This window comes from Sceloporus occidentalis, unplaced genomic scaffold (assembly GCF_023333645.1).
Source record: "Sceloporus occidentalis isolate IW3139 unplaced genomic scaffold, rSceOcc1.0.p SCAF_4, whole genome shotgun sequence".
Taxonomy (NCBI): Eukaryota; Metazoa; Chordata; class Lepidosauria; order Squamata; family Phrynosomatidae; genus Sceloporus; species Sceloporus occidentalis.
In genome coordinates, this window is record NW_028316984.1 from 198,128,168 (window position 1) to 198,142,707 (window position 14,540).

A 14,540-nucleotide genomic window follows, 5' to 3' on the forward strand; every position below is an offset into this window, starting at 1 on the left:
CATTCATGTGAATTTGTTAGTTCAGCGAATTTACGTGAATTCGAATTGCATTCGAACTGACTTCCCACTGCCCCAAAATAGCTTGCCATTGCCCGGATTTGCGTGTAGTGGGTTATCATGCAATAACGTTAAACCTCATGATTGCATTCAGATTGCCATTGGATTATACTTCCAATTTCCCTTGTCTGATAAACTCCCCAGAAGAAACCCTGCCAATTTTCAACCACCGCCCACCATTTTTATCTTCCCCCTTTCCCTATTATTCCCCACTTAATAGGACCCACCATAGGAAAGACAGATTACTTTGCAGAGGCACAAACTGATCACCCACAGAAGGCTTTTCAAATTATCTCCTCTCCCTCCATACATTAGTTGATTATCCTGTTGAAAGAAAAAGCATCCATCTTGCTTTCGAAACCATCTTAAAATGTCATTCCCGCTCCCACTAGGTCCTTGTATCTTTCCTTTCCTTTTTCTCCTACCCATTTCTGGCAAAACTGAATATCAAAGCTGCCATTTAGGGAAATGGGAGGATTTAAGAACCTCAAGGCAGCTAATTTATTTATTTATTTATTTAAAAAATATGTTATTAAGTTTCCCAGATATATAAAACACAACCACAGCCCTACAATACATCAAAAGGAAAGAAATCACATTAAGAGAAAAAAGAAAAAAGTAGAAAAGAAAATCCTGATGCAAAAAAAAGAGAGAAAAGAAAGAAGAAAGATAAAAGTAACCTCCAATCTTCTCCACAATGGTTATCAACCTGTATTGATCTATTAAAAATCCCTCTCCAATACAACAGATCATCAACCACCTTTCTCTAAAATAGAATTGTTATTAATAATAAGTCAATTATAGCTTAAACCTCTTTTAGAATTGTCAAAAGACAATACAGTTATTGTTATGACAGATGGTTGTGAAATGAGAGAATGCCGAAGATAATTTGCTTTGCTTAATTAAGCAAAATAGGCAAGAAACAAGATGATATGGTTTGATACCATTCAGGTTAGCGGAGGACAAATAATAATTAACATTTAGATGAAGCTTACTAAAAATATTTACCATTAACTTTTAATGAATCTATAGAAATGTTTTATTGTTTTTCGGTACTTTATATGTTCAGGATTAAACGCAGGGTTAATAAAGCAGCAGGTTTCTATGACAGGCACCTAGCCTACAAAGAGACACTATAATGTGGCTGGATGAGCTTTTACAGAATCTCCAGCTGAGATCCTGATGAATCCATCCTTTCACAAGTCAAGAAAGAAAGAAAATCTTTTCTTCCAAGGCACACCTTTCAGAAGCGATGGCTGGAAGTGTGTGCTAGTCTATGGATCTAATAATCCTTCTGACATATTATTCACAGTGCTTAACACAGACCTGATGGGGTTTTCAACTCACAGCCGGGTGTGTAATTCAGGAAATGGACTGCCAACAATAGAGGAACAGACTACACTGTGAAATGCAGCCACTGGTAACATTAGCTCTACAGTTATTTCTTTGATGCAAAGTATAGGACTTATATACCCCCGAGGGACTAAATCCTGTCTGATCTTGGAAACTAAGCAGGGTCAGCCCTGGTTAGTACTTGGGCTGCATCTGCACTGCAGAATTAATTAATTTGACACCACTTTAACTGCCCTGGCTCAATGCTATGAAATTCTGGGAACTGTAGTTTTGTGAAACATTTAGTCTTCTCTGTTAGTGAGCTCTGGTGCCACAACAAACTACAGTCCCCAGAACTCTGTAGCATTGAGCCATGGCAGTTAAAGTGCTGTCAAACTGGAATATTTCTGCAATGTGGATGCAGCTTTGGATGGGAGACCCCCAGTGAATACTGGGTGCTGTAGGCTATATTTCAGAGGAAGGAACAGGCAAAACCACCTCCGAGGATTCTTTGCCTAAAAAAACACTGCAAAATTCAGGTTGACAGATGACTTGAAGGCACAAACACAGAGACACATCATTAGGACAGACAGACAGCATGGTGTACTTGAGTATAGTACTACGACCCTGGAGTTTGTTGTTGTTGTGGACCTTCAAGTTGTTTCCAACTTATGGCAACCCTAAGGCGAACCTATCATAGAGTTTTCTTGGCAAGATTTATTCAGAGGGCGTTTACCCTGAGACTAAAGAGAGTATGTGACTTGCCCAAAGTCATCCAGTGGGTTTCGTGGCCAAGGTTAGAATTGAAACCTGGCCTCCAGAGTCATAGCCCAACACTCAAACCACTATGCCATGCTGGCTCTCATGACTCTAGAGACCAGGGTTCAAATTCCCACTAGACTGTGGAAACCCACTGTCCTTGGGCAAGTCACACTCTCTCAGCCTCAGAGGAAGGCAAAGGCATACCCCTTCTGAACAAGTCTTGCTGAGGAAACCCTGTGATAGATTTGCTTTAAGGTCATCCATCATAAGTCTAAAGAAGCAGGGTGACCAGAGGTACTCCTTTTTCAAAACATGTCCTATATTTCAACCTTCTGACCAGGTGGAATTGCAAAATGTCCTCCATTTTGAGCACAACTAAGAAGCATGCATTTATATTTATATTAGTGTTTTTCTAGGTTTTAATTTGTAACGTCCTACAATTTGCAGGGCATTATTCTCCTTTGGAGTTATGGCATCTGGTCACCCTGTGCAGAAGTCAACAGAGCCCTCTTATGGGCACCTTGGTTCTAATTGTATCAGATGAAGACACACACAAAATGAGTCATGAACATTGCTCTGTTTGGGCTCCTTGTACGATTTCCTCCTCTTCTGTCAACCTGCCCAAAGTTGGGATGGTCAGAGCTGTCGGGAGCTTCTAGGACACAGGTTTATTTATAGCTTAGTGGAGGAAAGTGTGAGGCCTATCTCTGGAAGAATGCATACAGGGACCGGTGCTTTCTTTAGTTATTCAAGGTTTATCCAGAGTCATGGATGGGTAACAAGATAAGCAAGCTTTCAAAGGACACTCAATTATTCAGAATAAGCAGAATCAAATGGGGAGGATATCTGATGATGGCTGGATCCACACTAAAGGAATACTCCAGTGTGACACCACTTTAACTGCCATGGCTCTATTATTATTATTATTATTATTATTATTATTATTATTTACAGCTGTAAATTTACAGTGCTTTATAAATAAAGGTTAATTATTATTATTATTATTATTATTATTATTAACCTTTATTTATAAAGCGCTGCAGGTATTGGAAGACTGATATCCTTTACATTAGGCCCTTGGTATCCACTGGGGTTAGGTTCCAGGACTTCCCATGGATACCAAAATCGATGGATGCTCAAGGTCCATTAAATTCAATGGCACAGTAAAATCATGTTCCTTACATAAAATGGCAAAATAAAGGTTTGCTTCCTGAAATTTATACATTTTAAAAATGTTTTCAAGCCATGGATGCTTGAATCTGTGGATATGAAGAGCTTACTGTATTAGGAACTCATTCCAAATAGGTGCCATTTTTCTTGCCCCTGATCTGCTTCTTCCTCTGAGCTGTTTTATAAAATGAGCAGCCATGGCACATCATTCAGACATTTTAGCTTCTACCATGAGTGCTAATAATTCCACCCCACCACTCATCACAGTGCAACTTAAGTATATTGTCTATAGCTGCCCTAGCAATTAGCCGTTAACTAGGGTTAATAGCCGTCAGTAGCTGTTTTAGTGGGATCTGGCTAGCAGAGTCAAGGAGATGACCTTGCATTCAAAATCATCCATAGCAGTTTAAAGGAACATACCTTCAATAGTCTAGCCTGGCTGACTGGTTCTATATCGCTGATTCAGAATGTGTACTGTTACTGTCACAAAATATTTGGACACAATGAAAACTAATTTAGGCAAAATAAAGGCCAGAATTTTTATCAAGGGGGCCAAACAGAAGAGGCCATATAGTTACAATGCTGCAAAGGGAGAACCCTATAACAGGGTGCAAAGGAGATGATGTGACTTAGGACCTTATCGCACACCATACTGTCCTCAAGGTGGCCCCATGCCATCACCCAGCACTAAGCCATCCCCGATCAGGAAAGCCGGAAAGATTCCCTCTTTCAAAAGTCATGCATCTGAGATCTGATTGGGGTTGGCTTAGCGCCGAGCAATGGCATGGGGCTGCCTTGAGGACAGTATGGTGTGCGATAAGGTCCTAAGTCACATCCTCTCCTTTGCACCATGTAATAGGGTTCTCCCTTTGCAGCATTGCAACTATATGGGCTTTCTTGTTTTCAATTATTATTATTATTATTATTATTATTATTTATATTCCGCTTTTTCAGAGGGAATCAAAGTGGATCACAACAGCATACAAATAAAATTACAGTTTAAAAGAAATAATTATTATAATAATAAAATGAAGCCCTGGTTGCTCAGTGGTTAAATGCTGATACTGCAGCCACAAGGCTGAGAGTTCAATCCCAGGACTCCAAGGTTGACTCAGCCTTGCACCCTTTCATAGGTTGGTAAAATGAGTACCCAGGTTTTTGGGCGCAATTGGCTTACACATTGTAAACCACTTAGGGAGTGCTTAGTTCACTGGTAAGCTATTACTATAGAAACAATTAAAGGAGCTCCATATTAAAAAAAACACACCTAAGGAACTATTCAAAACCCCAATCCTTAGTTTAATTTAATCTGTTAGAAGAATATGCAAGAGAACAATCAAGCAGACACTATTGAACCAAACAAGAAGTGAGAAGCAACACGTCGCTAACTGTTATGTTTTAATAAAAGGACTTGGAAGAATCTTTGTTCATATGAGGATCAGTTGGTCAGGCAATAGCCTTCCCAGTAAAATATTACTTCTTTTATCTATTGCCAAGACTATACTTTCAGTAGAAATGTAAAGCTATAGTCCTTTATCAATTAATTACATATGCGCTATTCCATGGAACTACAGGGTTGGGTAAAATGGACTCAGAGGATGGGTGTGGGACTGAAGAAAAGGAAAGAAAAAATGCCACAAGGATGATTATGGATTAATACATCTTCTTACCTAGCTGAAGATGACAGCAAAACCTTGAACACTTCTAAGAGGTTAATGGGAAACAGTTCTTTTCCGTCTCATTATTTCCACTTTTCAGTTCAGAAGGAGATTTAATTTTTTTTTTTTTATTTATGATGAATCAGGAACCAGAGAAACCTCTCTGGTAACAGCCACTCTATTGATCTTCTGTACAGATTAATGCCACTTTCAAAGTTTGGGGAGACCTGAACCCATTATGCTCTTATTGGAAACTGAGCAAAAGAACTGCTACAGTAATACACACACACACACACACACACATATATATATATGCTAATAGAAGGTCCTCTGTCTGGATCCCAGAGCAAAAAATGAGATTTATGAGCTTATTAAAAGAGTGCACTTGGCTGCAATAAAACCTTTTGGGGAAGGGGGCTGGATTCTCAAAATATAATTATTAATAATAATAATTTGGGCCCTTGATATCCACTGGGATTTGGTTCCAGGATCCCCTGTGGATACCAAAATCTGTGGATGCTCATGTCCCACTCAATACAATTACATAGTGAAATGGCATCCCTTATATAAAATAGCAAAATTCAGATAAGAGGAAGGTAACATGATGACCAGAGATGACCGGTGGCTTCTATGTCAGTGGGGTGCTGTAAATATGCTCCAGGTTTAAGTCCAAATTTTAAAGGAACCCTATTCCCACAATAGGTTCACCATCGTGGACAGCTCTGCTGGGGAGAGCCTTCTCTCAGTCCCACCATACGCACAGGTCCACCTGGTGGTAACATCTGAGACAGAGCCTTCTCAGGGGCTGCCCCCAGACTCTGGAACTCCCTTCCCAAAGAAGTTAGACTGGCATCCTCCTTTCTCTTTTTCCATTGAAAGATGAAGACGTTTCTGTTTTGACAAGTCTTTGAGGGCTGATTGTACAGGGCCTATCCCACCTAAACAATGTGCAGGATTTTCTATTGATTATGCCTGGTGTAGTGGTTTCAGTGTTGGACTATGACTCTGGAGACCAGGGTTTGATTCTCAGCTCTGCTGTGAAACCCACTGAGTGACCTTGGGCAAGTCACATGCTCTCAGCCTCAGGGGAAGGCAATCGCTAAGCTCCTCTGAACAAATCTCACAGGGTCACCATAAGTCAGAAATGACTTGAAGGCACACAGCAACAACATTTGTAATGCTGCATTTTATTATGGTTTATGTTTTTAACTGGTTTTAATTTTTCACAGTTTAATCACTTTTGAATTTTTGTATTTTGTGGATTTTCAACTATGGAGATTATCACATGAGGGACGGGACATCATTGTCCTATCCTTGTCCCATCCTTCCCACATGATTGCAGGAATGACTTTCAGATGATGTTGTGCTTATCCAGTCATTATCCCATCTGGAAAGTGTGAGTGACAGCAATCATGCTGAAGACTTTCATATGATGTCGCGCTGATCCTGTCATTGTGCTGTCATTGTCTCGTCATTGAAGTGGCATTGCCTGGCATTTTGCATTAACAAGAGTTCATGTTAATGCAATGCTGCTTCAATAACAGGATAGTGCTACTTTATGAAATAGTTCCATGCGATCACTGTCATGGACAGGATAAGGACCGCTCCCCAGTCCTATCCCATCTCTGTGTTATAATCTCCTATGTTCTTTTCAATCTGCTGTAAACTGCTTTGGGTCCCAAACTAGGGGGAAAGGGAGATATTAATAAGGAATCAGAATCATGGAGTTGGAAGAGACCCCCAAAAGCCATCTGGTCCAACTCCCTGCCATGCAGAAACACACAATCAAAGCACCCTTGACAGGTGGCCATCCAGCCTCTGTTTAAAAACCTCAGAAGAGACATATTCCACTGTCAAACAGCTCTTATCAACAATAAGTTCTTCCCAACATTGAGGTGGAATCACTTTTCCTCTAGTTTGAATCCATTCCTCCATGTCTTATTCTCTGGAGCAGCAGAAAACAAGTTTGCTCCATCCTCAATATGACATCCCTTTGAATATTTAAACAGGGATATCATATCTCTTCTTAACCTTCTCTTCTCCAGGCTAAACAAACCCAGCTCCCAAAGTCCCTTCTCATTAAACGAGTTTCCAGACCTTTCACCAGTTTGGCTGCCCTCCTCTGGACACATTCCATAACAAACAACATGGTCCAATAACAACAAACATTAACAAAATCTCCTTTAAAGTTGGGACTAAAACCCAGAGCAGATTCCCCACCCCTCACTAACACAGGAGCCTCCAGGCACCACTCACAATGATGGAATATGGCCTTCCTGTATTAAATATATCATACAGCCATCCCACATAAAATTTACATAATACATGTTGCTTCCGCAATTCCTTTACTCTCTTCTGGGGAATAGCAATGAAGCCAGTCCTTCTCCAATGAGCCCTGGCTGCTGCTTTTTCGTTTCTGGGAATGCACCTGTGCTTTCATCAATTTTATATCTTCTTTTATTTTGATTTAAAGTTGTGCTTGCTGCCTCTTGAAAGATTTTTATATTGCCTCTTAACATGCCATACCAATCAGTGCTCTTTTATAGTGGTGCACATTTCTAATGATCCCATTAGTCTGTTTTCTTTTCTCCTGCTTGCAAATTAGTTTGGCAGATTCATTAGACATCCCAGGTGTTTTTGTCACAACAGCTCCATGAAGGAGCTGTAAGATGGTGAGGGAAACATTTAACATGTTTCTGTAGGTGGGTGTTGTGTGCCTTGAAGTAGTTTCTGACTAATGGTGATCCTAAGATGACACTATCATAGGGTTTTCTTGGCAAGATTTGTTCTGGGGAGCTTTGCCATTGCCATCCCCTAAGGCTGAGAGAGTGTGACTTACTCAAGGTCAGCCAGTGGGTTTCATGGCTGAGCTGGAAATCAAACCCTGGTCCCCAGTGTCACAGTCCAATACTCAAACCACAGTGCCATGTTGGCTCTCCCAGCATGTTTCTATGTAAAGACATAGATCAAGCCAATGTGGTGAAGTGGTTTCAGCGTTCTGACCTCATTCCTGATCTCAGAACAGCAGTCCTTGAACAACAACAAAAAATTACAGTGGGTCCTAGGTATCTGGTGGGGTTTGGTTCCAGGACTCTCCCCCCCCCCCCAATGGATACCAAAATCCATGGATGCTCAAGTCCCATTAAATACAATGGCATAGTAAGATCATCATCATCATCTTACTCCAGCTAGGACTGAGATAGTGTTCCTTATATAAAATGGTAAAATCAAGCTTTACATTTTGGAAGTTATATATTTTAAAAATATTTTCAAACTGTGGATGCTTGAATCTGTGGATAAAAAAATCTGTGGATACGGAAGGCTGACTATACAAAAGAAGATTGGAAAGAGAAACAGCTGAATTTAGAATATGTCCACAAACCCCAATTCATCAACAGTGAGTCGAAGAGAGACAGAGGAGAATATCACACAGGGGGGAAAGGGGGAAGGGAAAGGCAAAATCCCACAATAATCACGCGACTGCGTGGAAGATTTTCAGACAACGTCACACTCACTTGAGACTTCTCCCGGGAATAACCAGCGATGCTCAAGCAACAAACCATCCACGGGAAATTCCCATGAATCACTTCTCAATAGCATGATTGAAGCACGATTGGCAGCGTGCAAAAGCTAATTGCGTTTCATTCACGCTTTTGGGGAAGCAATGTGGGATCTTTAAAATTTAAAGGGGCTGCTCACTTTCACTTTTAAACGCCCCAGTTGTTGCAATGATACAATGTTCCTTTTAGTTACAGTTCTGTCCCTGCCTTGATTTTTCTCTTTCCAAACAAATGCTATTACTGCTTGTACAGCTTTGAGTAACTGGTTTGTTAAATATTCTTCTTCTTTAATTATTTTTGAAGTTTTGCTTTATACCGTTTTCTTTATTACAAATCAATTGTTTCCCCAATATTTTATTAGTTTCTTGTATTGTATTCAAAGCATCACTACTTTGCTCAAAGTCTCAGCCCTCTGGGGATGGTTTTGTCTTAAATAAATAAATAACGGTTAGAGGAAAAAGACACCAGTGATTACATGCTAGTCTTCCCTGGGATTAAATGTGCTGGATTATAAAGGTCAGAGACTTTTCCTTTGAAGCGTGACCTTTGTCACTAACCTCAAGTGAGCATCAGCAACTCTCTGTTTAATCTAACAACCTTTTGCTGAGTACATTGATCCAAATTGAATTTGCCTCGTTCTCACATGCTGTAGCTGAAAGGATCTGAGGAGGGACTTTGGAGCAGACACACTGCCTTTATTATCCACAAATATCGGAGTTTGTTACCCTGGTACAATTAAACCAGATGCCCACACCGAAGGGAGGAGAATTCCCCATTTTATTTGCTGCATCAAATAGGTGTCAGTGGTCTTGTTGTTCTGGGACTTCAAGTCATTTCTGACTTATGGCGACCCTCAGGCAAAGATATCATGGGGTTTCTTGGCAAGTGTCTTCAGAGGGGGTTTGCCATTGCCATCCTCTGAGGCTGAGAGAGTGTAACTTGCTGAATGTCACCCAGTGGATTTACATGGCCAAGACTGGATTTGAACCCTGGTCTCCAAAGTCCTAGTGCAATACTCAAACCACTACACCACACTGGCTCTCCCCATTGCTTTAGGCCACATATGAACCTTTTCCAACTTCTCCACCAAAAGCATCTGAGGTAGACTGAAGTCTATGAAAGCTCATGCTACCAACTTCTTTCTTTCAGTTAGGAGTTTATCACATGGGACGGATCCCGTGCAGAAACAGGATTTAAAGATCCAGAAAAACCCATAAAAGCAGCTTGGTTTTCAGACATGTCAGAGTTAATAAGCAATAATGCCACACTAATCTGAATGGAAAGTAGACAAAACCAGCTCCATTTTACTTTTGGGATTTACTGAAAATAAAAATGAGTGGGTTTTGTCTACTTTCCATTCAGATTAATGTCACATTATTGCTTATTAAACCTTACATCGTGTGAAAATCAACCTGCTTGTGTGTGTGTGTGTGTGTGTGTGTGTGTTTCCAGGTTAAAATCAGTTTCTGCACAGGATCCGTCCCGTGTGATAAACTTGTTAGTCTCAAAGGTTCAACAAGATTTCTCTACATACTGATTCTACAGACTAACATGGCTCTCTCTTTGAATTTTCCAATGTTGGTTATACCTGGCTAATCCATAGTCCTTGCTCTAATAAGAAAATAAAGATGTCAGAATCAAGATGTATAAAGCATATACAGTACAGGTCAAATGGGCTTCTCTGTATGGAACAATAGGGGGGGAGACTTGACACTTCTGCTGTAGAGGTAAAATGTCTCTGTGCCATTCATAATCAGGATGATGGACATTCATGCAAGCCATGCACCAGAGAGCCTTCTCTGACTATTTCAATGTGTTTGTCCTAGGAGTGGGGGGAAATAAACAGGGAAAAACTTCATTCTTCTTTCAGCAGACTTGAACTTTGGAGTTTATCAGACAAGGGGAATTGGAAGTATAATCCAATGGCAATCTGAATGCAATCATGGGGTTTAAAGTTATTGTGTGATAATGCACTATACACAAATTCAGGCAAAGGGAAGTCAGTCCAAACACAATAAGGTAGTTTCATGTTATGGAGCGATAGACTGCCACACGCAAATTTGGGCAATGGCGTGCTATTTTCAGGCAATGGGGAGCCAGTTCGAACGCAATGCGTATTCACATAATTGCGCTAAACTAGCGACTTTAAGTGAATGCATTCTGGCCCCACTTTCTTTTCATTCGAATTTAAGAGAAATTCCTCCCATTTGATAAACTCCTTTGTCAACGCCCTTTGTGAACTGTGGTGCCCAGAAATGGATGCAATACTCCAGGTGAAGTCTGACCAAAGTAGAATAGAGTGGCACTATTACTTCCCACATCTAGACACTATACTTCTATTGGTGTAGCCTAGAATTGCATTGGCTTTTTTAGCTGCTGCATCACACTGTTGACTCATGTTCAACTTGTGGTCTACTAGGACTTCTAGATCCCTTTCACATGTACTGTTATCAAGCCAAGTGTCCGCTATTATATATCTTTGCATTTCATTTTTTAATCCGTAAGTGTAATACCTTACATTTATCCATGTTAAAAATCATCTTGTTAGTATGATCTTTTTGTCTATATGCTGCCAGACACCTTCTATATACTGGCACTTGTTATCTGTTCTGCTTCCTTTGGGCCTTGCAATTTTGGTCCTATCATCCACTTACTTCATTCAGTTCTCTGCTTCTCTAGATCACTAGCTATATCTTGTAGAACTACAAGAAGGAGGAGGGGAAAACACGTACATTTTTCTATTCATATCGGCATGATATTTCTATACTGGTGTCTTATATTGGTTTTCCATTTTCTCCCAGTATGCCTTATCATCTTTCCCAAATCCCAATCAAGGGCCTGTTACAGACAGCCAAAATAAAGCTGCTTCAAGTCACAGTGGAGGTATGGTGTTTCAATGGTGCATGCGTCCTAAGAGTCCAGAAGTCACACCAAAGCCACGCTCCATCCCTAAGAACTGGAGCATGGCTTTGGTGTGGCTTCTGGACTCTTAGGACGCATGCATCATTGAAACACCATACCTCCACTGTGACTCGAAGCAGTTTTATTTTGGCTGTCTGTAACAGGCCCAAGTAAACCTTAAAATGTACTATTATGGTGCAACACTGCAATATGTCAAAAAGCCAGTTCTTCCAACTAGAATGATGTTTTTATTAGGACAAGAGTGTCCCTAGTGCTGAACATCATGTCAACCACACTGCCAAGTATCTCAGATACTCCCACTTGGTGCTTGACAACACTGGAAGAGTGTTTTCTTTTGCTAAAAATGTTATCAATCAGAGAATCTTTCTCTGCAAGGTACACACACAATGCTGCAAAGAATAAATGTTGCTTACCAAGTCCTTGGTTCTGCTGTTCCCATTCAATTGCACTTGGCACTTGATAAGAGACTCCAGAGAGCTCTCCCGCAGGATTCTCCAGCTCTTCCAAGGTATCTTGTGAAGTCTCTCCAGGAACTGTGAAACTGGACAGGTCAGCATTTCCATCCAAACCTCCATCCATAGAGTTTAGGTCTCTATCATCATCACTATCATCTTCTTCCTCCTCCTCCTCCTCCTCTTCATCTGGTTCCTCCTCTTCCTCTTCTTCTTCCTCCTCTTCTTCCTCCTCTTCCTCTAGACAGGCAAGAAAAGATAGCAAGATGACATTCCAAAACAAACAGATTTTATCTTTCAGCATAATCAGAGATGAGTTTGGAAATCTTATTCCTCCTCTCTGCTTTATCCTCACAACAATCCTGTGAAGTAGATTTAGGCTGAAACTGAGTGGTCCAAGATTAGAGGGCCTTCTTGGTGGTTGCTCTCAGACTTTGGAACGTCACCTAAGTGAGAGTAGAAGGGCTCCTTCTTTGCACTCCTGCTGTTGGCAAATTAATTTTTTTACCTGTTCTGTCACTTAAACAGTTTTATCTGTTAGCTGCCTTGGGTCCCTCCAGAGAGAAAGGCAGGAAATAAATAAACAGAAGGAAAAGATACCTCAATACCAAATAGAGAAGAGAGAGAGAGAGAGAGAGAGAGAGAGAGAGAGAGATGTCTCTCGTGCACTGATTTTTCCAAGGAAAAAATGCAGAATCAGAACATTTTTAACCCTACATCATGGCATTTAGCACTCCATTTAAAAACAGTAAAGACAATAATGCTATGAAAGCAGAAAGCAGAAAGAGAGGAAGACCGCATGCTAGATGGATGGATTCAATCATGGAGGTCACAGTCCTGAACCTGCAGGACCTGAGCAGAGAGGTTGAGAATAGGGAATCTTGGAGGTATCTCATTTACAGGGCTGGTCAACCAAAGACAGTCAACAACAACAACAAATAACATTTCCAAAGGAGAAGGTTAGCACCTTGTTGGATAGAGTCAACAGAGCTCTCGCTGAAGTTTGCTCCACCTTTCCAGACCGAAAGATATAAAAGTGTGAACTGGCAGGTGCATCTGTTTACAAAAGGTCTTGCAAACTGATCAGGATGCTGCAGCTGACTCTCTCTCTCTCTCTCTCTCTCTCTCTCTCTCTCTCTCTCTCTCTCTCTCTCAAAGGATACAGTGGGTTAATGTAGTGTGTGGCATAGCCAGCCTTCTGCCCTAACACTGCCCTGCCAGTTAAGTAATTTCTCAGCCTTTGAAACAGAAGGAAACACTGCCATCTATCAAAAACCAGGAGGCAGTTCAGCCTCCAAGAAAGTTTCAGGAGGAAAACATTGCGTCCTCACAGAGACAAGAAGGCACATAAACGGAGGAGAAAACATAACAAATATAGGTTGAGTCTTCCTTATCCGGAAGTCCAAAATCCAAAATACTCCAAAAAACAATATTTTTTTAAATCATGGGTGGCTGAGATAGTGACACCTTTGCTTTCTGATGGTTCAGTACACACACACTTTGTTTCATGCACAAAATTATTTAAAATATCATATTAGAATTATTGATGGTTCCACCAATGCTTACGGATCCACCAAGGCTGCAAGCCTTTTAGGGTCTATCTCCACATTTGTGGGATGATCTCCCTTTGCACCTCCACCTGGAGGAGGATCTTACCTGCTTTCTAAATTGTTGAAAACCTTCCTCTACAGTTTACTGGATTAAGTTGCTGAGTGTGCCTAAGGCTAGCTACTGGTATATTAGTATATTATTTTAGTATTTTAGAAATTTATAGGATTGTGTTTTAGCATTTGATTTTGATTATATATGGCTGACGTTCCACCCTTTGGTGAAAAGGGTGTTATAAATAGGAATGTCAGTCTTACCCGATATACGTCAATTTCCAGCAGACAAAGGTTCAATCTCACCCTCTCCGCTGGGAAAAAACATTGTTGTTTCTGTTCTAAACGTACCTTCTGACTATGTGTATAAGGTGTATATGAAACATAAATGAATTTTGTGTTTAGACTTGGGTCCCATCTCAATAATATTCAATATGTACGTATATACAAATACAAGTATTCCAAAATCCAAAACACTTCTGATCTCAAGCATTTTGGATAAGGTTGGTGTCACCCAGTTCAGTAACTCATGGTGTCACCCACCTATTGACCTCATCCCATTTCACAAAACTACAAATCCCATCCTTCTACACCCACTGATCCATGGCAGTTGAAGCGGTATCAAACTGCATTATTTCTGCAGTGTAGATAAGACCTCAACCTCCCCATCCTTAAACACCATGGCATAGTGGTTTGAGTGTTAGACTGTGATTCTGGAGTCCAGGGTTCACATCCCAACTCAGCCATGAAACCCATTAGATGATTTTGGGCAAGTCACACTCTCTCAGCCTCTGGGGGAGGCAATGGCAAACCTCCTCTGAACAAATGTTGCCAAAAAAAAACCCCATGATACTTTTGTCTTAGGGTTGCCATTAATTAGTTGAAAGCACACAACACACACACAGCCTATTAAACCCCTGCCAAATCAAACAGCTTCCATCAATTTTGGACCAGAAAGGCATGCAATGAGTTATCTAGTGACCTTCTGCTCCTTCTCTAGAGGAGCTGGCCATGACATTAGGCAGA

At 40.7% G+C, this 14,540-nt stretch overlaps 1 protein-coding gene across 2 annotated transcripts in view; it reads right to left on the reverse strand.

Annotated features, from left to right (window-relative positions):
- The window catches only part of ARMH4 (armadillo like helical domain containing 4), a 55,711-nt gene that overhangs the window by 13,632 nt on the left and 27,539 nt on the right, over positions 1–14,540 (reverse strand). For both annotated transcript variants that reach the window (XM_089522843.1, XM_089522842.1), the window contains exon 5: positions 11,875–12,153. In XM_089522843.1, the coding sequence (XP_089378969.1) occupies positions 11,875–12,153 (279 nt within the window). The remainder of the gene's footprint in view (positions 1–11,874; positions 12,154–14,540) is intronic.